The 26,239-nt window shown below is 31.8% G+C and overlaps 1 protein-coding gene and 1 long non-coding RNA gene across 2 annotated transcripts in view; both read right to left on the bottom strand.

The window, feature by feature from the left end:
* LOC115887706 (hemicentin-1) overlaps positions 1 to 26,239 on the bottom strand; it is a 1,088,837-nt gene that overhangs the window by 229,373 nt on the left and 833,225 nt on the right. The window contains exon 7 of the mRNA XM_030907180.1: positions 6,116 to 6,382. Coding sequence (XP_030763040.1) covers positions 6,116 to 6,382 — 267 coding nt within the window. The remainder of the gene's footprint in view (positions 1 to 6,115; positions 6,383 to 26,239) is intronic.
* Positions 3,831 to 5,854, bottom strand: LOC115887712. The gene is made up of 2 exons (XR_004051144.1): positions 5,533 to 5,854; positions 3,831 to 3,957 (listed from the first exon to the last, which is right to left on the bottom strand). It is a non-coding gene; the product is annotated as an uncharacterized LOC115887712 (long non-coding RNA).

Here is a 26,239-nt window from a genome sequence, read left to right as displayed (position 1 = left end):
CCTATTTTGTTTCTTCTTTTTATTAACGACATTGCTAACATAAACATCAGTGGTAAAATATGTTTTTCTTGCGGACGACACTAGCTTCACTTGGAGTAACAAGGACGTTACGGCACTTCATAGGATTATATCAAATGACTTAATCACCACTTGGTGCGATTTGAACCTCTTGAGTCTCAACATTTCTAAAACTAAAGCTTTGTCGTATAAAACTCGCTGCAGCCTTGTGTACTTAACAACACCACCATTGACGTCGTAAAATTTGTAAAATTCTTAAGGCTTGTTGTAGACAATTCTCTGAAATGGGACATGTATATCGACGCTTTGTCGAAAAAATTAAGTTCTGTCTGTTTTGTTTTAAGATCTGTTTCTAAGGAGCTTAACTTGTCGGGGTGGCTAGAACTGTTTATTATGCACTTTTTGAGTCGCACCTCAGATATGCCCTTCCATTCTGGGGTACGTGTTGTACGACTCAATTGACCTCATTATCAAGCTCCAAAAGAGATATGTTTGATATTCACTGGGACTAAACAGCAGAACTCATTGCCAGGACTTTTAAAAAAAATAAAAATATTAACTCTTCCTTCCTTATTTATATTTGAATCCGTTTTGCCTAATACGTAAGCATGTATCAGCTTCTCAAGAAAGACCATCTCACACTTATCCACTCAGAAACGCGGAGCAAGATCTTTATCTACCTACCCCACGCTCAGAGTTAGTTAAAAGTTCAATATTATACAACTCGAAAAAAATGCACAATCACCTGTCATTTGAAATCAAATCCATAACATCATTTTCTTCATTTCACAAAGCATTGAAATCTTATTTACTAGACAAGGCTTTCTACGCCGTAAATGACTTATATTTTGATAATCGAATTTGATCTTGTAAACTTACACTGGTCTAATGTTTGCTATTACTATATTTACCAATGATATCGAAATAAATTTATTTAGAGGTCATTGATATTTACTATAAACTTACTAAATATTTTTGAATCTTATTTTTATTCTTTGACATTGTAAACATTTATAAATGTTTATTTTAAACAATCAGACTGACAATGTAACTTGTATACTTGTTTTGTATTCTGTTTTGTTTGTTTGTTTGTTTACTTTGTTTGTTTACTTTACCTTTGTCTACAAATTGTAATTTTTTTTGACAATAAAGTCATTTATTTACTCTGCATAATTCGCTATACTAAAAAGTTCTAAAAAAATGATATTCCCTTATTTTAGGTGTTTTTAACGACGATATGTGGACTAGTCCATAGCCTAATACCCTTGTTTATATATTAATAGTTAGTCAATGTGCCTGTATAAGTCGATGCTGCCAACTGGTGGCAGAAATTAAAACGTAAAAAGGGGCGGAGACTATTGAATTTGGCAAAGAAGTAGGGACTAGGAATTCTTCGAATTTAATTCTCGGCAAAGAATAAAATATCTTATCTGCTTTGAACCGAATTTTTACCTCAAAGCGTTATTTACATTTTTTATTTTTGGATATGGATTTATATTTATTTTGATTTTCATGGCCCCTTGTTAAATACTAAATGATTATATTAGGTATATATGTATATATTTTATTTCTAGATGGATAATTAAAAAATATATGAAACTATACCTACCTACCTCTGTAACTTTGTAAAAAGTATGACGGATTTAACATAATGTTTTTTTTTTTAAATGTAACATCCTATTTTATTTTAGATCCTGCGTAAAATTATTACTTTTTTATGTATAATCCTTGTATAATGGTGTAACCTAAAACTAGTTTTCTAATATTTCAATTTGTTGATGAAGAAAAAATATTAGATACTATGTAGATATTTAAGGCAGATGCTACAGGGTGTTCAACATATATTAATGGTTAATTCTACGTATTTAAAATTAAAAAAATATCTGCAGACTCTTTCAATGACACAGCCTATACTGAGTGTTTTTTTTTAAAGTGGTTCACCTCTATAACTTTTTTATTTTTTCAGATTCCGAGAAAAAAACTAAATTGGGAATGTTAGTAGGTATATGACATAAATCGAGATTGATTCGTATTCAGTTAGTTTCGGTCACTTCCTGTTTCACCGGAAATGTATACATTTGATTTTTAAATGGTACCCTCGGTATTTTTTATACCGTAAGATCGAATAAAAACGGCGTCAGCGATGGCTATGAAATGAACATCGATGACATTTCTCATATAAATTTACATATAAAATGACAGCGCTTTTCATTTCATAGCCATTGCTGACGCCGTTTTTATTCGATCATACGGTACTTTATTTGATAGAAAATGACATTCTGAATAGAATGACAACTTTTGACATCAACAATCATATGTCAACTTTTGACATTTTCAATTAAATCAAAAATAGCATTTTAAAATTCAATCTAGTGTCATGGCTGTGTTAAAACCATTATTTTTTAATCAAGGATTAATCAAGGAGCTTTGGAAAAATTGATTTGGTCGTCTAATATTTTTTGTGTCTTTTCCTGGTCAGTTGAAATATGCCCATTTCGTATTTTAATCATAACTCAATTTTTTTTAATGAAACGAGAGTGGCTCATTAGCATATTTGGAAAAGCATTTTTTGATACCTAATAAATTTTGGTACCTAATTTTGGTAAATAATTTGGTACCACACACTCCGTATGTCGAGTCAAACTGTCGTTATCTTTACGACCGGTTACATGTTGTTTATTATCATGGCACTCTACTAGATTGAACTTTAAAATACTATTTTTTAAGTAAAAGAGTCAAAAGTTGACATTGAATTATTCTATTGAGAATGCCATATTCTGCAAAATAAAGTAAAAAAATACCGACGGTACCATTTAAAAACCAAAAGTTGTAGTCATTTCCGGTGAAACAAGAAATGACCGAAACTAATTGAATACATCAATCAAGCTACTTTTGAAAAACACCCGATATATTATAATTCTTTCTGATAGATTTTACAAAATCCTTCAACTTCTATTAAGAATGTCATATAACTAAATAAATCACTTTACTTAATGTTTAATAATAAATAATTTTTGTTTTGTCATATGGCAACTTGTTATAATGTAAATGAATTAAAAGAAGGATAAAATTCAGAACAGATTGCAAGCTGTTGAGTATAGGTGTACTTAATATACTTTCTTAACAAATGTTGAAAGGTTTTGTAAAATCACTAGAAAAAATAATAATATATATATCGGATCAGCCAAAAAAAATGTTTGAACACAGTGTAGCATCTAACTGCAAGTATTTTTACATATAAATATATTTTTTTTTCATCTCTGTAAAACACTCCTACCAAATTTGTGTAGTCCAACTTCGGAAACAACTGACAGTTAAGTAACATAGGAATAAAATTTTACTTTTTTTTTAAATTGTAAATACTTACTAACGTTATTTATAAAAAAAAGTTATAGAATTTTAGGCAGAATCGAAAATAAAATAAAAATGGAGTTTTGCATTAAAAAACATGTATCCGCCACATTTTTTGAAGCAACCAGTATACTCAAAAATAACATTTGAACTGTGTCTCTAAAGATTCTCTATACCCTTTTTTTTATTTTTTTGGAATTCCCAAAACAAACGAGATAATTAACTTTATTTCTTTCGTGATATCTCATTTTATAATATTTCGGAAGAATTAATCAGGTATCTTATTTTTATAATTATTAGAAATAAATCGGAATTAAAGGATAAGGGATATGTAAATATATACCATACGATAAAAAAAAACGGCCTCAGAGGTGGTTTGGAAATGAATATCGATGTCATTTGTACGTAAACAAATAGACGCCGTTTTTTTTCGCTCATACCGTATAAGAAAAAAAATTTAATAAAGCAAACGCATTTATTAATACATGTATATAGATTTACATGGTATGAAGAAATTCGCATTATGATCTCTGAAGGTCCCACCAATGCTTGGTTAAAGTGGCGAGTACGACCACTTAGCAGTCACACCTATAATAATTTAATAAAATATGAATATAATAAACAAACTTATTTCTTTTAGATTTTTTAAAAGCGAGTTATATGTGTTAAGTGGTTTTTGATTATTTTAGACTAATTTTTTTAGACATATGATTATTTTAGACCAAATTGTCTGCCCACTCAAATGTCTTTCAAAATTATAACGTAGGAAATTCTTAATATGTTTTAATTGGGAATACTTTTAGAAAGTTTCATTTTCACCAAACAAAACTACGTGTGTATAATAAATTGCAGTATAATCAACTATAATGCACGATATATACTGGGGGCGTCAAAACTAGATGTTGGGTTTTTCTCAATTATTTCGAACAGAAGTCCAATTTTTTCTCCAAAAATTTTGTCCAACTTTGTTTTGAAAAAATAATTTTAAATCCATAATCGATGTTTATACAGCAATGTCCTCTTTTAGAATAGATAATTATTTTCAGCTGCATCGATAAAATAAATCATATTTACTGATGCCAAGTAAAAAATAATTAGGAAATTATTTTAGACATCTAATTCTTAATTTTTGTCGCTGATAAATAGATACATCACTTTTGACGACAAACCTACTAATAAAAATTGCGTAAAACAAATCATGTTTATTCGCAAAGAGACAATTGAAAACAATTTAATAACTATTAATTTGGGATATAGATCTTAATAAAACAAAAGTTGCATAAAAGCTTTGTTGATTTATGATATAAAATACAGTGTTTCATTTGAAATAGCAAAGAAAAAATATAATATCTAGTTTTGACTCATCCTGTATATAATAAACAATTTAGTCTATTTTAATATTATTATATGAATTATATAATTATTAATTATTAACTTAAATTAGTTCCAGTAAAAACGTCGATATTACCTATTTTTAACTTAACTTAGAAAGAGAGGGCTTTAAATATATATTTTATTATATAAACAATAAAATTCAATCCAAAAGGGTCAAAATATATTCTTTGGTCAAAATGAACTCTATACGACTACGACATTATGGTATTTTTTGGAATGACAATTTAATAACAAAATCCACCAAGCAAAAATACAAAATATAGCCTTTCTTTTCACAAACTCATAACCTTTGCTCATAACTAATAACTTTAAAAGTAAATATATAGTTGAATCATCCTGTATATCTATAAAAATACCTCCCTGTCAAATTTACGCTACTTTTTGCAAGCATATTTTACAAAAAATATGATTTGAGTGAAAATATAAAATAGGAAATCTGATATGAAGCTTTATCTAAACACAGGGTTGACTGTAGATAAAAAATATTTTACGTTATCAAGTTATTAAGAAAAATTCTCGGAAAAATTATAAAATACACAATATATCTGACAATTCCAAAAAGCAAAGTAAGAAATGAAACATAATTTATAGCATAAAATCAGTATTTTTTAAATTTTTAAGCAAACTGGGCATTATCGTTTAATCTATCTATCAATCTATCAAATGTTTATTATTAAACTTATCTCAGACTCTATAACATTTTTCCCAAGAGTGATTTAAAACAAATTTATATGAATTTAGAAATAAATATGAACACTATTTACTTACCTGTAAAACAGATGCTTTTTGCTTAATTAAATATGTTGGAAAATATTATCCAGTAGGTACAAATACACAACACTTAAACACAACAAAATAAACTAATAAAATAATAGTTTCTAATCCAAATTTCACAAATACTGTTTATGTTTCTTCGCGAGGGACGAAAAAACTGAATTTTTTAATTACTCAGATATACATTAAGGTATATTTCAATTCAAAAGCTTATAAATATTTATTTTTATAAGACATAACCTAAACGAAACGAAATTACAAGTCGAGAAAGATCAACAAAACTGCCGAATTTAGAAGCGAATATAACTTTTTTTCCTTTTTTTTCTTGTCACAGTTGAAACAAACAAGGATAAAGCTATTTTCGTAAAACATGGGTGAAACGTGCTAATAAGTGGCCCAATAGATGTGACCTCGCGCCCTTCCATTTTTGAACGATGGGCGGGTTTAACGGATTCCCCTCAAAGAAAATCGTAGGGGAATACAAAAATTCAGAACGGGCAAGGCGCCACCTAGAAGACGGGCTTGTACTAAGCCCTCATTGTACATCTATTTATACATAATCAAGGCTAATACTTACGGACGTTTAGAAAATAGCCGATGCTGCTGAACCTGTTCAGCATGTGCCTCGCTATGCACTTGTACCAGCCGCTGTGCTCCCGCCTGATTTCCGTGAAGTTGAGGAAGCCGTCGGGCGTCTGCTGGACGGGCGGATCGCCGTCGTCCTTCTGCCAGACCGGCTTGGCCTTGGGGTTGGAGTCCACGTCGCACTTGAGCGACACGGGCATGCCCTCCCTGATGGGGAAGCCGAAGCCGGGTTCGCGGGATATGGCGAAAGATGGCGTGTCTGGAAGAATAGAAAGGGGGGGTTAAGTAAAGGGCATAATCAGAAATATGCTATGACTATAAAATTAATAGTGACATAAATATTACGTTTTAAATATTGTATAGTTTTTTTTCAAAACAAATCAAGGTATAGTTCATATCAAATAAACTTTTATCAAGTGATTAAGCTTGACCGGCACAGCTTTAGCCACTTTTATATATTTTCTTTTAATCAAAATATTTTAGAAAACAAAAATAAATGAATTATAAATATATAAACAGTATTATTACAACAAAACTCACCACCTTAACAACACTTAAGGGATATAAAGGGTCATTACTACCGCTTTCCTGTTTAAAATATAAAGTTGCGATCAGTTTTTTACAGCTGTTAAGCTATCTTGTACACTTCGCACTAAAAGAGGTTCTAAAAAGAACAATGTTCGACTGCAAGGTCAGCTAGTAAACATATTTAAGCTTAAAGTATCACAACACTATTTATTTAAAAAAAAACTCGTAATAAAAAATTCACAGATTTTGCAACATGCGCAACCATCATAGGCGTATTGAAAATACCAGCTACAAGTCGGCGGTTGTCGGCAATCACCTGTTTTTTTACATTTTATATTAATTTGTGACGTCATTTGGAAGAACTAAACCTTGTTTGGAAAGCAATTTGACATTCGTGACGTCACCACTCCGGCAGTCTATGGTGCGTCCAGACCTGACAAGCCGAGCGCGAGACGAGAGCAAGACAAGAGCGAGACAAGAGCGAGACAAGAGCGAGACGAGAGCGAGACATTTTCTATCCATTTTTTACGCCAACCTGCCACGAGACAAGCCGAGTGGGATCATAGTGAAAGAAAGCCAAACACATATTAAATTGCAATTGAATATAACAAACGATGGCCAAATAATAACGCATACAGTAATAAATTTTTGTCTCTTTAATATGATATTCGGTCTTTAACATGGTATTCATCGTCGGTTTTACCCCTTTTGGCTGTTTTCCACTTTATCCCTTACACGACGTTTTTTACATAGTACGTTTTTTAACGTTTTTAGAACAAAATGTTAAATAAAAAAGTTATTGGTAAGGTTAAGAAGCACATTTTAACACGGGCATGCCCTTACCACAGGGTAATTCAAAAAAGTGTTGCGGATATAACATATTTTCTAATGGGAATACCCTATTTTTTATTTTATTATTGGGTTATAAATACGTACAATTTGGTAACTTTTCTTGCCATTTTTTGATATTATATATCTAAAATTAATTGATGTTGTAATAATTCAATTTGTTTAAAGAAATGTTGGATTTCCGTAGGGTAAAAATTATCAGTGACTTAAAATTTGTAAATTCTATCAGAAAAAATGATAATACATACTGTGTACGATTTAAAAATTTGAGATTACTTAATTTTAAATGGTCGAAATTTATAAATCAGAGCTAATATCTCGCAGTCGGGCGGGCCTACCAAAAACACGTCCAGACTTTCGAGCTTTCTTTGATCGGCCGTTGGAAAACCGACAGGGGACGGATAGCAATGAGGCTCCGTAGGTTGACTCGCGACGTTCTCGCGAGACTCGTCCACACAGCAAATTTGGAATGTCTCGAGCTCGTGTCCCCAGGTTTTGACGCATCATCGTATCGCTGATCGCCATTTGCAAATATATTCCAGATACGTATAGTGAACAAGTGAACCGTTCGCAATGTTAAATAATTTTTATATTTAATTTTTATCGTGATGGCTTTTTATGAAAGTGTATACATAGAATTAATTGCATTAATTTGCAATAGCACTTCGAACCCACAGTTTTGTTATGGTGCCAGATTAAACCAATCAGAATGAGTATTATGTTACCGTAAAAGCCCGAATATTGGTTAAACGTAAAGTTGCCTGTTGCCCACGTAGGAGCCCGAAATATACCAAAAAGTGGGTCAGTTTCGATTAAGTTTAGATTAGGTTTATATTTTTATTAATTCAAAACCCACTAAAACCTAATACTAATCTAACCTAAACTCACCCCTTCTTTTGCATATTTCTGGCTATTACCTGGGTATTCCTAGGTTTAACTAATATTCGGTGTAAATTTATGGAGGGTCCATAAATTTAAATTCGCCGTACAACAAAATTTTACCAATTTTCTCAATAAAAATTAAAAGTTATAAATCATACTATTTTTTATAGAAATGGTGGAATAAGGATGACCGGGGTCCTGGTAGACCAAGAAGATACTTGGAATGTAAGTGTTAATTTATACTCGAATTGAGTTGCCTCACAGTATAGGCTTATTTTGAACCCTTACCGTGCATAGTTACTGTAGATAAAAATAAATTAAAATATAGTTGGCTACAACGATAGTTTGCAGCTTCTTTTCATCATACCTAATAAAAAAATCGTGACAACCACTACTTATAGTATGTAGCTACATATGTATTTTTAAACATCATTAAGAGATTTAAGTATAAAAAGGTGCCCATAATGTGAGTAGCGGTAATGACGGTTTTTTGTTATGAGGAAAATAAGCAGCAAAATATATTATCGACTGCAGCAACTATGTATTCCTAGTTTACATTCAGTATGTCCAATTGATATGGAATATTATACCTATACAAGTTTTTAAACATTTTCTACCATTATATTTTGATAGTTGAGTTTTTGAAATTATTTGTTAGCTTCTTAAACAAAACAGACCCATAATAATTCAAATCTTTATCATCCAAGACTTTCAAGAATTATGAAGCAATCTCACGTCAAATTTTTTAAAAATTATTTCAGGCCTTAAGTATTTGCAAAGTTAACAAAAATATTTCTTTGTATACCTTGCAATTAATATATTTGGTCTAATTCATCATATCCGAAATTCAGATTGTGTGTGACACAACGAAGAGTGAACGTGCAACGTGAAAGACAAGAAAAATGGCAAGTAAACAAAATGTATAATTTTAATTACTAATTAGACAGTCCTTCCCTTGAGTTGTTCTGCCTAAAATCTATATTGCCTTCCTTAAGATTTTAAATATAAATGATTGAAACTCATAACAAGTTTACCACAATTTAAACTTAAGATAATTATTTAATTATTAAAAAATCCATAATTATATTAAAAAATAACACTTACGAAGTTAGTTTAGTTTAGTTTAGTTTAGTTTAGTTTATTAATTCCTTTTAATATAAATACATGGTACTTAGATTATAGGATCGTCGATAAATATATATACAGAAAACAACAATTTTTGACAGAAAATCATACAAATACAAATATAAAACAACTATACATGTTTTTATACACAAACAAAAACAATTGTAAAGAAGAATCATTATTATATATGTGCTGACAAGCCTGGAATTTCCGGCTCCGGAAGAATTCGTCTAGAGTGAAATAGCTCCTTGATATAAAAAATTTCTTTAAATTAAACTTATTTTTTTGTTTAGGTTTAGAGAGTTAAACTCTACGGACACTCTTCTCATTTTGTTTAAACACTTTCTCCCAAATATTGATGGGTTGTGTTGCCCCATAGTAAGGCGCGTATATGGGATATCAAATTCATCTCTGTAGCGGGTGTTGTGACTGTGAACTTCCCGCCGTCGGGATAATTCTTCCTCATTCTTAATTGTAAATACAATAATTGAATATAAGTACAAAGAATATAAAGTCATAATATTTAGCGATTGAAAACATGGCCTGCATGAGTCTTTCTGACCCTCCCAGCCATGATTCTTACTATTTTCTTTTGGGGCCACAAAAACCGAACCCACTTCACCGGAGTGTCCGTACACCAGACCATACGCCAACACAGATTGTACCAATCCATAATAAATCAGTTTTATTGTTTCGCCAGAAACTGTATGCTTCAAGTTTTTAATCAAAAAGGAAGCAGAACTTAACTTTGCAGTTACTGACTTGGTATGGCCTCTCCATGTTAGCTTCTGATCTAGATGCACTCCCAGGAATTTGCTGCAGTCGACACTCTCAAGAGAACGATTTTCGGCTTTCACCAACAAACTATAGTCGAGGGATCTATTCTTTGTAGCAAACTCTACTATATTAGACTTGGAAGCATTTAGTTTAAGTCCATTATGGTAACACCAGCTCATCATTTGCTGGACTGTCCAGTTGCATTTGTCAGTTAGCTCCCCTATGGGTATCTGCCTGTATTATGACGTTACAGTCATCCGCGTATAGGATTGGTATACCATAAGTGGATATTTTCTGTGGTAAATCATTAATAAATACATTGAATAATGTTGGCGATAGACAAGAGCCTTGAGGTGTTCCTAGGCTAATTTCTTCCATTCAGATCTAGTACCGTCTATCTCAACTAACTGAGTTCTGCTAGACAGGTACGATTTTAGCCAGTTCAGAGGAGGACCCCGAATACCCATGCAGTTTAATTTATGAATTAAAAGTTCATGATTCACCGAGTCAAAAGCACGGGTCATATCAAAAACAAACCACAAACAAATTTTCGTTCTTCCAAGCCTTTTACAATATTTTTTGTAGCATTATTAAGTGCCGTTTCTGTGGAGAAATTGGCCCTGAATCCATTTTGATGGGGAGATAAAAGATGGTATTTTTCTAAGAACTTACATAGCCTTTGATTAAAACAATATTCAAAAATTTTTAGCAAACTGGCTCTGAAGGGCCACTGGTCTATAGTTTTTGCTTCGCGTTTATCCCCCTTACCTTTATAGATTGGCAAAATTCGAGATTTTTTAAGTATCTCGGGATATATCCCCTGTGCAAAACTACGGTTAATGACCACTGACAAAGGATACGATAATATTTCCGCAACTTCGATTAATAAAGTGCCCGGAATACCATCGACGCCGTATGATCGTTTATTGCATACTCTGTGTATAGCTTTCAAAATTTCTTCAGGATTGGTTGGATATAGAAAAATGACCTATATAAGGAATTATTATTAAAAAACTAGATTTTCCGTGTCTTGTGTGGTATTATCGACAAAAAACTTATTTAATTTATTACAAATTGTTTTGTATCTGAAATAATAACATTCTCGGAGAGTGGGTCATATAAATGCGATACGGATAAACTATTTCTACCTCCTTGTCTATTCTCGTTTATGACCCTCCATGCCGTTTTATTTATATTTTTGAGGAAGATATACGATTATCGTTAAACGTTCTTTTTTCATATTTTAATTTTTGCCGGTAGAGTTTTCGTACTGCCAGGTAGCGTTCGTTATACATAGCGTTATTTATATGTTTGTTTATTGAGGCCATTTCCTTTACTAATTTTGATAGTTCCTTTGTTTCCCTTGATATCCACTGATTTTTTATTGATTTTGGCCTCATTTTGACCATTTGCAGTGGGAAAGCAAAATCAAACATGTGAAAGAAATTGTTAAAAATGATTCAAAAATCAAATTAGCCTCTATGTTTAGATCCGTTACAGAAAACCAGTCAGTATTAGAAATTAATTGATTAAAAGTAAAAATCGAATTCGCATTAAATTTTCTTTTCTCCGACATAGGATAAACAAGAGCTTGTTTAACTTTTTTTAAATTTTAAAATTTGATATGTATGGTCCGAAAGTTCATTATCATTAACTGCAGTCGAAAATTCTAATATATCAGTAAATATATTGTCGATACATGATTCGGTATTACTTGTTATACGAGTTGGCACAAAAATCGTAGGCTTTAAATTATACTCCAACAATAGGTTGGTCAGTATTGATTTGCTGTTATCATTCACCGCAGACAAGAAGTTCACATTCACGTCGCCACAAATTATATAATTTACTTGATTGTCATAATAAGTACATAAAAATGATGACAATCCATTCACAAAGATATCAAAATTTGCATTTGGAGATCTATAAACAGTACAGACTAAAAATGTTTGAGAATTAATATTTATTTTAACTGAGCATATTTCGAATTCTTTTCGATACAGATCTTTTCACTTGAAATATTTATACAATCAAGGCCGGCTTTTAATATGATGCAGACTCCACCTCTCTTGAATTCCTTTCTACAAAATGAGCTAACCACTCTATAATTACCAAAACTCAAAGAGCTAATACTACCCTCTGTCCAATGCTCTGACAGGCAGCAGACATCGATTTTGGATTCATCCAGAATTGCTTCCAGGCTTATCAGCTTGTCTGGGGTCAACCCCTGAATATTAAAATGCATTATGTTGATGGTATCTCGATCATGGTCCTGTTTTAAAAATCGTCTTCGTTGTCGGAAACACCTGTGCCGTAGTTTCTTAAGTCCTGCGGTTTTGTTTTGTTTGATGGGAAGTAGAATCTGTTGATCCACGTTCCATTGGGCCATATATTTCCATCCATGATTTCGTCCTTTTGTCGAATGGTGCGCGAATTCTAAACGATGCCACTCTGTCGCTGTTTTTCTGTTCCAACTTTGTACACTCAATTTTGCAGATCTGAGAAAGGTGAGATATTATATCATCTTGAGATGTATTTCTATCCAGACGAGTAACATAAATCCAGGCATGCTTCTCAACAGCTTTAAGACTTGTCTTCTCTACATTGCTCCCCCTGATGTACCTCTGCTGCTTAGGTCTTCCGGATTTCTTATGTTGTTGATGCGAACACTCTCTATGCGATTTGTTAATAGCTTCGGTTTTTCCGGCGCCCTTATTCGACAAATTGTTGCTATTTGTCTCCCTCTTGCGGTTTATCTTAATAACACTTGGATTAAGTCTAGATTCCTCTATTTGTTGTGTTCCAGTCAACGTTGCAGTTGTAGATGGCGGTGACTTTGTTGTTTTGGTTTTGGTTATATTATTGCAAATATTTTTATTTTCTTTGGTTTTGGTAAATACTCAAAGATTTTTCCAGTGTGTGTATTCTTGTGCCTTGCTCCTTAATTAGTGTAGACTGTGTACTTACAGTTTCCAGAAGCTCGTTCAATTTCTTGTCTAAATTCTGGAAGACCGCTGACAAAATAGATGTGTTTTTGACACATTGATCACAAAACCATCGTAGATTAGGACACTCTGGTAAGATTTTACTTTCATTTCTTCCGAGATTGGTACAATGCTTATGCACTATTTGCTCACATATTCCGCTACATTTAATTATAGTATCGCTTTGCTTAAAATTCACAAAACACTTGTTACAATTTTGAACATTGTTTATAGCTGCCGCCATCTTTAAAAAACTGAAATAATAAGAACTAAATATTAACTAAGGAACTAAATATTAACTATTTCTAGTTAATCATTTAATAATTATTCTGATAAAAACACGCTGGATTTTTTATTTTAGAAATCATACAGGCTATAATCATTAATATGACTATATGTATTAACAATACTTAAATTAAAATTTATTTGAAGGAATGCTACTTGAAGTATTAACTCGGAATAATTATTAAAAACTGCTCATCGCGTTATCGATGTCGGCGTCTTGTGACTGTTGTCTGGCTGATTGGCCGTTTAGCATGTCGTTTTTTCAAAGATGGGTCCCATATAAACGCGGCCAGAGAATGCAGATTTTAATGTGCCATTTGTGGTTTTTTTATTGGAATTTTTTGACATATTTGGTATACTCTATGAAGTGCTCATGTCCATTTTTCAATTATTAAAGTGCCTATTTAGATACATTTAAAATTAATTTATTAGTGTATAGTAATTGAATTATGGGTTTGTTTATTTTTTATGAAATGTATTTTTTTTCTATTAAAATAAACAGCTTTACTTACAAAATCGCTAGCTAGCCATTTAGAACCAGCCAACTTCAGAAGGTGATTCTTTGTGTTTTTAAGGTAAAAAGTTAATATAAACATGTGTCGGGAAATGCATAATTTGAAAGATACAGGGTGTCAAGTCCTAATAGACATTTTTATTAATATTTCAAAGATCCGTTGGCCGATTTTGTTGAAATTTCGCCGTGTTGTGAATTTTGATAAGTTAGCACTAATTAAATGATAATAATTATTATTTACAACAATATTCAAACGGTAAAAACTTATCCCAATAAATATTTGACAACGCCTTGGATTCATTTGTTTTAACGCCTGTTGGCGGTGGAAACCATGCAAGTTTTTTCTTTGTCCTAAGTTCATAATTAAAAAAAATAATAATCATATAAAAAAATATGGTAATTAGTCTAAATTTATTATTTATGTTATTCTGCTCTATCTCGTATAATTTGCCCCTTGTTTCTCAGACGGAAATAGTTAGATTAAAATAGCCAAACTGTACCTAACAACCCATGCCTTGACATATTTTCTTTTAAAATAATATCGCTTTCTTTATCCGCCGGTCCAGACTCGACCTTGCCCTATTCGCTCATCAACGCCGGCTCTATCAACATAAGTACGTGTTGACAGGCAGGTTATTGAACCCATGTTGCTTCTAGCATGTCGTTTTTTCAAAGATGGGTCCCATATAAACGCGGCCAGAAGTATTTTCAATACTAAAACTAAACTGTCAAAACGAATGACAATGTCAGGAAATAAATAAATAAATGCAGCAACTTGACATTTTTTAAAGCAGAACTTCCACCTGAATCCTCAGTGCGAGATTTAAATTCCACTTAGTCCAACCGAATATCCCCATGGTTGGCAACAATTTATTTAAAAATCGCGCCTTCGGTTACGTAACTAAAAGTTTAATTATTAATACCGTATGATCGAGAAAAAACGGCGTCAGCGATGGCTATGGAATGAAGATCGCTGTCATTTTATATGTAAATTTATATGGAAAATGTCATTGATGTTCATTTCCCAGCCAACTGGACGCCGTTTTTTTCGATCATACGGTATATGAAATATATATCGTGAGTATTCAGGGTGGTCCGTACTGTATTCCGGAAACTTTGGCAGCATATTCTGCAGATAAAAATAATGAAACAATTTCGTATAAATGTATGTCCCTTCACCCAATATCTCTGAAACAAAGCATTTTAATTTGTTTCGGAGATATTGGGTGAAGAGGTTTTATTTTTATTTCGATTTTCTCCAAATAAATTTCTGAAATAACGTCAATATTTGGATGAAAATTGTTGTCTGGGAATGTGTTTTAACTGTTTCGAAGAGTAATAACTTTCCGTCCGTATCTATATAAAACTACGTAGTGAAAAGAATTACATTTTCATGATTTTTTATGTAAAAAATGTATTTTGGTAAAAATCGCATCATAGTTGGCTTTTTGATTCATCTCAATAGCTTTATTTTTTTTGAGATATTCGGTTTTGAAGAAGACACTAACATTTTTTCAAATTTTTGCATTAAAACCATGCCTTTGCTTTTGCTCCAAGTCAACAGACCTCTTAAATAGTGTTTGTGATTTATCTAATGTTATGTCTTTGAAAAATCATATTATTTCATATTATTTTATTGTCTGTTAGGCACTTACTCTAGCAGATATGGTTTTAGGTCCAAAGTTGATATCTACCATGATCAATAATTAAAGCAGCAATAACCGGACTTAAAACCACTATTTCTACTAGAGTAAAGGCCAATAAACAATAATAATATGCCTTTTCAATGAGAGTGACATTACAAAAACAATAATATCGCCAAAACCAAACCAAACCAAACCAAACCAAATCAAACACTATTTTATAAGTGTGTTGATGAGGACCTAAAATCAATGCTAAAATTACTGTAAATCGTTTCTGTCTTATTCAAAAGCTTCAATATCTTCATATCTTCAATAATATATATATATATATATATATATATATATATATATATATATATATATATCTTCATATCTTCAATAAAAATAAAGTTATTGAGATCAATCAAAAAACAAACTATCGAGAAAAGACGTACCTAGATACTAAAATGATTTTTAAATTCGTTGCTTTGTTAACATATTCCACAGGGTGTGTCAAGCTTTCACCAAAATATCAACATCTTGTTTTCCCTCGTATAATTGACAGATGGAAACTTACATTTTTAATTTCGGAAGACGTGCTAAAAAATCAAATAATTTAGCTACAAATTGCTTCAAAAATCCTCAAAATCGGTCCACTAGAATAAAATATATTAAACTTTACAATACATCAAAATTTTAAGATGCCCGTTTTTCATCTCTATTCATTTATCCTAAAACTACAGGAAAATCTAAAAGCTTTTTTGATGTTTACTGTATTTGGTGTATACCGTCTCGTCATTTATATATACGTAAAAAAATATTTTAATAATAAACAAGGCAAAATCTACGGTAGAATCTGTTTAAAAATTAACGATATTTAGTCTAGAAAATCACAAAAGCACATTAAAATCAAGTATTTAACGTCGCTTGGGTGTCCGACGGTTCTTAAATATTTAACAAAGCTAAAGCGAAGCAAAGGTTAAGCGGCTCGTTCAAATATATAGAGGACTTAACACCAAAGAAATCCGAAAGCAGAGAATTCAGGTTGTGAAGAAAACGTTAATATATTGCTCGTAAATAATTTATGGACTTTATTCAAAGATCGAATTGAGTTTTGACAACAAAAACATGATATTTTCTTATCTAAAATGGATATTTTATAGAAAAAATCTTGCAAAAAAAAGACTTGCTGAGGAAAGACAATCGATGATAATTTTGGCAATCTCGAGACGTCGTTTATTAAAATTTGACATAATCAAAAATTAACACTAATAATTATAGAAAGATTAAAAAATGATTTTTGATGAAGTTTACAGACACACAAATCTATTTCTAAAGAAATATTTTTTTCTCGAATTTTCAACTGCACCATTTAAAAATAATTTTTATTCATTATAAAAATAAATTACAACCTTCTTAAGGTCAACTGGGAGTGAACGCTAAGAAACAAAGAAAAGTACGGGTTATGTAAATGATGCCTAGGGCTTGACTTCGCCAAAATTATCATCGATTATCATTCCCCAGCCGTCTTTGACGCAGTTTTTTTTTTCGATCATTATGGTACAATTATACAGGGTGAGTTTTCTACGATGTCCTCTATGGCTATCTTGGAAACTTTTGGAGTTAAATGGGGAAAGAATTGCAGTTCTGTGACGACAAACATATGCGTCTTTCGAATTTTTAAAAAAGTTTATGGCTGACTAGATATTTGAAAAGAAAAACAAATTTTGACTATTCTAAAAATGCTCCCTAATTCCATTATAAGTAATCTATTTTAGACAAAATGTTTTCAGATAAAAGTTGAAGAAAATCACATCCTTAAGGTTGATTTTCACTATACCTTCCATATCAGCATTCCCTTCTGTTTACATAAAATATTATATCATGTAAATGAATAGGACAATGCACACTATCCGTTCCATATCCTTTCCTTCCATACATTTTTTTGACGGACGGACTGAAGCGTATCGAAACACCGTTGACAAGTTGTTACATTTGTACCAGCTCTGTTAAAATTTTGCTGATATTTATTTATTCTTTCACTTCTTAATTAAATCTAGTTTTCTATAGCAAAAAAGGCTGTTAAAATTGCCTTATATCTATCAAAAATAGTAGATAAAATAGTACTTTAATCGCAAGGGAAGATTAAATGATACTTTAACAGCGAGGATAGGTTACAAACTTTATTTCTTCTCGCACGTTTTTTAATTGCTTCCATGTTTGAAAAGTTATTGGGGATTTAAATGGAAGTAGTTTGGATATGACGTTTGTCGCCTCAGCCTGTTGGTAATCTACTTATTTCGTTTTGAGCCATTTCTGGCTCCAATTCAATCAGCAATCGACACGAAAGAGAATTTTAAAATATTGAATCAAAACTGACAACTAAAGAGACAGCTTCATTTATTTGTCAAATTACATAGAAACCAACGCAACGCCAACCCGGCACAATATTTTTTTAATCGTAATACATTCCTTGAAATAATAATTTCTGAATATTTTTTAAAACGTAACTCGCTATGGAAAAAAAATATTGTTTTATACACGACGATAAAATTGCATTATCGTCTCCAGAAATTAATTCTTTTCTGTTGACGATAAAATACCTTTTTATCGTCTTGTATAAAAAATAACTATTAATACTATTATTAATTTTTTATTTTACGCGTAGAAAACTATTTGTTAAACGTAAAAAAATAGTTTTACGCATATAAAACATATTTGTTACACGTAATATTTGTATATAAGTATAATATTTATTAAACGTAAAAAAATATTTTTTTTGGTGTAATAAATAGTTTTTTACGTAGTTCCAGTAGTCTCCAACCGAGGGGTAAACCGCGAGACCAATGCGGTGTACAACCCCAAACCAATGCGGACCAATTGTGTGGACTAATGGTGCCGATTAAGTGACAATGCTAACAAATGGGGGAAATAGACCAATTTTGCAGAGCCAATGAATCCAATTAAGGGGAAATTGACAAATTTTGCAAAGCCAATGAAGCCAATTAAGGGAAAATTAGGGACCAATTATGAACCAATTAAAGGCTAATGTAAAATTATGTTAGTAAAAACTACACGCTATCGAGTCCGCAAATCTAGCCGAGTCGACGACAGGGTTTCCAGATTGGACCCTTAAACGCCATTTAGGATATTTTTAATGATTAGTTGACGTTAGCACAAGAAAAATAATTATTTATTAAAGTTATGTACAGTGGCGTAAATACCAAATAATAGTTTCCGTTAAATACCTTAAACTGGTAAGGTCCGTTTGACACGAGCAAAAATTATGGCGAAAATCATTAGGTAATTATTTCCAAAATCTAGTCGTTAAAATGTTTTGAGGTTTTTTTACTGAGTCTTAGTTGCGTTTTATATTTTAATTACAAAAATCCTGGAGAATATTTTGAAAGCGCCAGCAAAGGACCTACCTCAAAAACCTAAAAAAATCATATTTTTTTAACAAAATATTCAAATTAATTTTGGAATACTTTTGTTATTATTTTTGCCATAATTTTCGCTCCTGTAAAATAGCTGTAAGCTTAAAAAGAATTTGACGCTTTGGCAATTCACGTCGAGAGAGAGGATTTTGGTGTCAAAGGTTGGAAAGAATCTGGCAACCGCGACCAGCACCGGTGTATTGTAAACGAATATAATTCGTACGACGCAGCACGTATTTTCTCTGTTTTCTTCTATCCGTTTTGTTTTGGTTTTGCTTTTCTCTGATGTGTTTGTACCACTTTGATGTGTAAGACGTGTATTAGACATTATTAAGCTACATAGTAATACGGTAAGAACTCTTGTAGGTATTATTAAGTTCAAAATTTAATATCGATACCTACGGTATAAAATAATAGGTGACTTATGCCCAAGCTTATGCAAAGGGTTTGCCAACAAGTGTTCAAAATTTAATTTGTAGTAGGTACATATGTTAGAAGATGCAGGACAGAAATGAAAATATCAGGACTCTCGTATTTATCTATAATACCTAATAGAAATAATAATAATATTCTATACAAAATTATTTTTGAACCAATCTTTTTTGACAATTCGTTGACATTTACCCAGAGATATGAGATGGGGAGAGAATGTGCTAGACTGCACGAATTGTCCATAGATATCAGTGGGGGAGGACATACATACTACAGAGTATCTGAATTATGACAATTATTTGGGGGAAATGGGGAAATGGTGCTAATTCAAATGACCAATGGAGGGCCAATTATGACAATTCTTGGGGGAAATGGGAAAACAGTAGGTACCAATTCAAAAGACCATTTAAGACCAATTATGACAATTTTTTGGGGGAAATGGTGAAAATTCTGAAAGACAAATGTGCCAATTAAGAGCCAATGTCCAGTGTAGTGTACACAATTTTGGGTCGCGGTTTACCCCTCGTCTCCAACATACCCATACAGACCATCGTAGAAAACTCACCCTGTATAAACCCTTACAGTATAAAACAAAGGTACTCCTGATAAACACTGAAAAAAATAACTGTAATTTTCTTGAGTATTAAAAAAATATAAGATACAAAACAAAATCTAGAGTGACCGAAATAACGAAGTTGCTGTCATAATTGTCACAAGAAAACAGTGCTTTAAGTCCTTTCTTTCTAAACTACTTGTCTCTAATCGCTCTCACAGTTGGCAAAGTCTGCGGAGATAAAGTGCAGGATAGTCGCCGCGGGCCACTAACTTTTTAAATTTATCTTTCGGCCAATTACCGGAATTTGTGAGGTCGACGACGCGACGTGTCTTTTGCAGTAAAAGAAGGGGAATAGAGTGAGTGAAAGAGATGGAGATAGAGAAGATATTTAACGTGCTCCGTCGTATAGCTGGCTTGATTTTATGTCTTTTTTATTTAAATTTAAATTGGAACTTTTCAAATCGCATCTATATAATCCTTTCTTAATTACGAATTCGCTAAGTCTGTTAAGAAAAATCATTTATGTGGAAAAAGATAAAATATAAACAAGTTAAATAATTTTTGCGACATGATTGACAATACAAAAAAGTCATTTTAACGCCTAGGCCATAAAAGTACGAAAATCAAACGAATATATATATATATATATATATATATATATATATATATATATATATATATATATATATAATATATATATATATATATATATATATATATATATATATATATATATATATATATATATATATATATATTTCTTTTCCATAGCAACTGTTAAAATTGCCTTATATCTATCAAAAATAGTAGATAAATAGTAGATACTTTAACTGCAAGGGTAGATTAAATGATATTTTAACAGCGAGGATAGGTTAAAAACTTTATTTCTTCTCGCACGTTTTTTAATTTCTTCCATTTTTGAAAATTTGTGTATTCCTTTTCATAAGTTATTCGGGATTTAAATGGAAGTAATTTGGATATGGCGTTTGTCGCCTCAGACTGAATATCTGTTGGTAATTTACTTATTTCGTTTTGAGCCATTTCTAGCTCCAATTCAATCAGCAATCGACACGAAATAGAATTAAAAAATATTGACTCAAAACTGACAACTAAAGAGAGCTTTATTTATTTGTCAAATTACATAGAAACTAACGCCAACCCAGCACAATATTTTTTCTACTCGTAATAAATTCCTTGAAATAATAATTTCTGAATATTTTTTAAAATGTAACTCGCTATGGAAAAAAATATTATTTTCCCCAAAATTAATCTTTTCGGTCGACGATAAAATACCATTTTATCGTCTTATAAAATACCATTTTATCGTCTTATAAAATACCATTTTATCGTCTGCATAAAAAATAACTAAAACTGACATAAGTGTCAAATTCAACGAGCGTAACCATCGTTTCTCGATATATAATTACCATGATTACATACAAGGTATGACTTTTAAATCTTTTTGTATTATTTGGAACGTTTGAAATTGTTTAAAAAATTATTTGTGGCGTTTGAAAAAAAAATAGCATGTTCTATTCGGAGTAAAATTGACTTTTTATTTCTCAGCTGTAAGTCAAACGTATAGCCTCGATACGTAAGGTGTCATTTTTACTCCTAATAAAACAATATACAGTTTTTTTTACTCAAACTAAATGTAAAAACTATCGAAAGATGCGTTAAAGATTATCTTAGATAGAAACTATTGGAAACAATAAATAGCCATCTTATCTGATAGTCAAGCAGCCTTGAGAGCGATCACCTCAGTAGATACATCCTACTCGAATAAGTGAAAGGGAGGGGTGTTAATCACTGCGACCTTAAAGATCTATTGTGCCCCCCTTTCTTGAGTTATAACTCATCGCACAGTCTATAACCCATCATACATTTTCCTGTTGTAGGGGGGGGGACAGGGCGTTTTCCATCCTCCTCTGACAAAGAGATGGTCTTCCTCCGAGAGTTCACACCCTTCCACGGTTAGAGTTTAGCCCTTCATGTCTTTTACAGTCGAGGAGCTTGACTCCGGCTGAGGTACCTGTGAGGAGGAGTTTGGAGGATCTGTCTCCATTTTTTCCACCTCTTCAGCTTGGTCTCTCCTTAGACCTGATACCGGTGTTGTCCCGTATCTATAATAGAGGAAATGTCCCTCTTTCCCTATTGCCTCCTTGGATTTGAAGTCAATTCCTATTGTGAGGAACTGACCATGGCCCTCGAATTCCTCGAGTTGATGACTCGCCAACTCGATGTCCTTACATTGGAGTTCTGAGCCTGGATAAGGCTCAGCATGTAGGTGGTGTCTTTCCCCTTGCTCCTCGGCAGAAACATCGTTATTTTTAAAGACCGTCCCTTTAGGGATGTTTTCTCTCTTCACTGCAACCGGTCCCGGCCCTTGCCAATTTTTAAGCTTAGGTGCGAAGATCACCTCAGTAACATTTAACTCAAAGTTGGTCATAGAGACGCTAAAAAAATAAGGCAAAGAAAATAAAGTTTTCCTACTCTGTGTGCCTGCCCACCAAAGGAGAGAAGGTAATGAACAAGCAAATGATCTAGCTCGAAAAGGAACGATTAAATCCACTAACTGGGCCAGAACCGTTCTGCTTCCCAAGTGGGAACCAACATAAGGCAGAACTCAAGAACCTGGAAGACTCCATCCCTAACCTGGAATAAGAATTCTCCAACTGTCTAAGACACTTGAAGAAATTTCTCAGAACTTACAAACGAGAAAAATCAAAGATTTTCCTTGATTTAATTAAACAGAGAAGTCGTAAAGAGTAAAAATATGAAGTAATTATTACATAACCGCTTACGTTAAATTCCATGCGCTTGGGAAAATAACTTGCCTTCTGTCTTTATTCAGTGTATCTTATTTTACTAAACGTGTTGACCGTACTCTTCATACACAGAAAAATCGGCACCCAAGGCCAGAAATGCCGACCCTGGTATACATTCATTGCAATATTATACACAAAATAAGCAAGCAAGATATTTTTAAAGCCCATTTAAAAAAAATACATAAAACAATGGAATCAGATTCATTTGATTGACTTTTCCTTTTACAATTTTTTTATAAGATTTTTTACGACATTTTCATCTTATTATTATTCCTGACACAAATACATAGCAGTTTGTAGCAAAATTATCTGATTTTTTTTATTTTTGTAGTCCATTTTATTCTTCAATTTATTTAATAAGCTGAAAAATTAAATTTATCCATAAAATATCATAATTTTATTCGTACAAAAAAAACAGATAAATGTGTATCACATAAAACAATATTATGAAAATTAAAAAGTAGTATTTATTTATTACTCTGTATGTTTGTATCAGTTTGGCTAGAAGTTTAGTCTTTTTTGAAACAATCACATCTTTTTCCTTTTCACAATTTATGTTTTTGAGTATTTTGACAAACACAAATTGCTTTAAAACTTTTATTTTCTCTATTTACACATTTCAATCTGTCTTTTTTACATTCACAGCTTTTCGTACCACCTTTTTCGCTTAAACTATCATAAATTACTAGTTTTAGCCAGTTTATTACTATTCAATAAGCTAAAGAATTATATTTGTCTATAAAATATTCTAATTTTATCTAACACAAAAAGATGTAAGTCAAATAAAACAATATTATGAAAATTAAAAAGTAGTATTTATCTATGTGAAACGCAATAATTAAACAATACCAGGAAATAATAAAAAAAACTACATACATTAAATTTAATACAATATATATTTGCCATGCACTACAGTAAACACATTAGGCCGATCGATATAATATAACTTAGCAGGTAAGCCATAACAGCAGCTAGTTCAAACATCATTTACGTTAACTAACCCTATAAACAACAAACATGTCATCAAACAACCGGGCCATGATAAACGCAGTGCAAATATTAGGTGCGCACTTAAAGGCAGGCCTTGCTGACCTCAGACTGTGCATTTATTTATCGTTTGCTTGTCCATCCATATCAATTGATCAACAATATCGTTAAATTCTGTACTAGAGAATTATTTAATTGATATTAACGATGCTTAGAACAAAGACAAACACGTATGTACTGGCCTTGACGCGTTCTAACGTTTGGTTTGGTTTGTTTTTGTGTATCTTGGGCTTTTCGTTAGTGACTGGTTTCAGATAATGTGGAAACTTGTCGGTAAACATCGGGAAATGATACCGGACAAACACAAAATCGATGTCTTTAGGATCTATTTGTTTGGAATTAAAAAACATCTTTGTCGCTTTCAAACAACTCTCTCAAGCTGGTTTCTTTTGAAGGGTTTGACTCGATTTGATCTACAGGTTTGCTTGTTAATTGTTTACTACTGTTATCCTCCATGTTTTCTACTTCTTTTGGAATCTCTTTTTACAGATTTAGATCCAGTCTTCATATTACTGTCATTACTTAGCGATTTCTTTCTTCTTGATTCTTTTTCTTTATCATTGCTTAATACTTCTGATTCTTTAAATCTATTTTTCTTACTATTCTCATCATCTATAGATTTTTTCTTTATCGATTCTCTTCTAGCAGAATCAACACTTTTTCTAGGGGTACTTCCAGATTTCCCTTTAGTATTTTTGTCATAACTTTGAGATTTCCGTTTGGACGACTTTTTATCTTTAACACTATTAGCATCGCCCTTTTATAGATTATTACTTTCTTTTCTAGAACCACGTTTTGTTGAAAATTGTTCGTCTGATTGAGACGATTTTCTTGATGAACGTCTTCTTCCAACATTTCTCAAAAGTTCCACTGAATCTTTTATTGAATTTTGAATGCTTGCATCAGCTTTGTTACTTGAATAGCGTGGACTGTCTGATTTTCTTCTACTATCTGATGATTTTTTCGGTTTAGTAATGCCATTTTTCAACTTTGGTGCTCGAGAACCTCGTTTTTCATTTATAGTTCCATTTTCTGGAACGTTTGTATCACTTTGGCACATAGAGAGCCCCCTTTTCTGCAAAAATCACATCGTTTTTCTTTTCGCAAAATTCATTTTTTGTCTGTTTGAGTTTTTTGATAAACATAAATAAAATCCAGGACTTCTATTTACACATCTCAATCGGTCTTTTTTACATTCACAGCTTTTCGTATAACTTTTTTTGCTTAAACTATCATAAATTACTAGTTTTAGCAAGTGTATTACTATTTAATAAGCTAAAGAATTATATTTGTCTATAAAATATCCTAATTTTATCTAACACAAAACGATGTAAGTCAAATAAAACAATATTATGAAAATTAAAAAGTAGTATTTATCTATGTGGAACGCAATAATTAAACAATACCAGGAAATAATAAAAAAAAAACTACATATATTAAATTTAATACAGTATATATTTGCCATGTACTACAGTAAACACATTAGGACGATCGATATAATATAACTTAGCAGGTAAGCCATAACAGCAGCTAGTTCAAACATCATTTACGTTAACTAACCCTATAAACAACAAACATGTCATCAAACAACCGGGCCATGATAAACGCAGTGCAAATATTAGGTGCGCACTTAAAGGTAGACCTCGCTGACCTCAGACTGTGCATTTATTTATCGTTTGCTTGTCCATCCATATCACTTGATCAACAATATCGTTAAATTCTGTACTAGAGAATTATATAATTGATATTAACGATGCTTAGAACAAAGACAAACACGTATGTATTGTACTCGACGAGTTCTAACGTTTGGTTTGGTTTGTTTATATGTATTTTGGGCTTTTCGTTGGTGACTGGTTTCAGATAATGTGAAAACTTGTCGGTAAACATCGGGAAATGATACCGGACAAACACGAAACCGATGTCTTTAGGATCTATTTGTTTGGAATTAAAAACCTCTTTGTCGCTTTCATACAACTCCCTCAAGCTGGATTCTTTTGAAGGGTTTGACTCGTTTTGATCTTCAGGTTTGCTTTGTTCAGATTGCCGTTTGGATGATTGTTTACTACTGTTATCCTCCGTGTTTTTTACTTTGTATCTTTTTTCAGATTTAGATCCAGTTTTTCATTACAGTCATTACTTAGCGATTTCTTTTTTCTTGATTCTTTTTCTTTATCATTGCTTAATACTTCTGATTCTATAAATCTATTTTTCTTACTATTCTCATCATCTATAAATTTTTTCTTTATCGAT

The sequence above is a fragment of the Sitophilus oryzae genome, unplaced genomic scaffold, assembly GCF_002938485.1.
Source record: "Sitophilus oryzae breed Bouriz unplaced genomic scaffold, Soryzae_2.0 scaffold_610_pilon_pilon, whole genome shotgun sequence".
Taxonomy (NCBI): Eukaryota; Metazoa; Arthropoda; class Insecta; order Coleoptera; family Curculionidae; genus Sitophilus; species Sitophilus oryzae.
The sequence above is the reverse complement of the archived record's forward strand: the minus strand, read 5'-3'. Positions and strand labels throughout refer to the sequence as shown.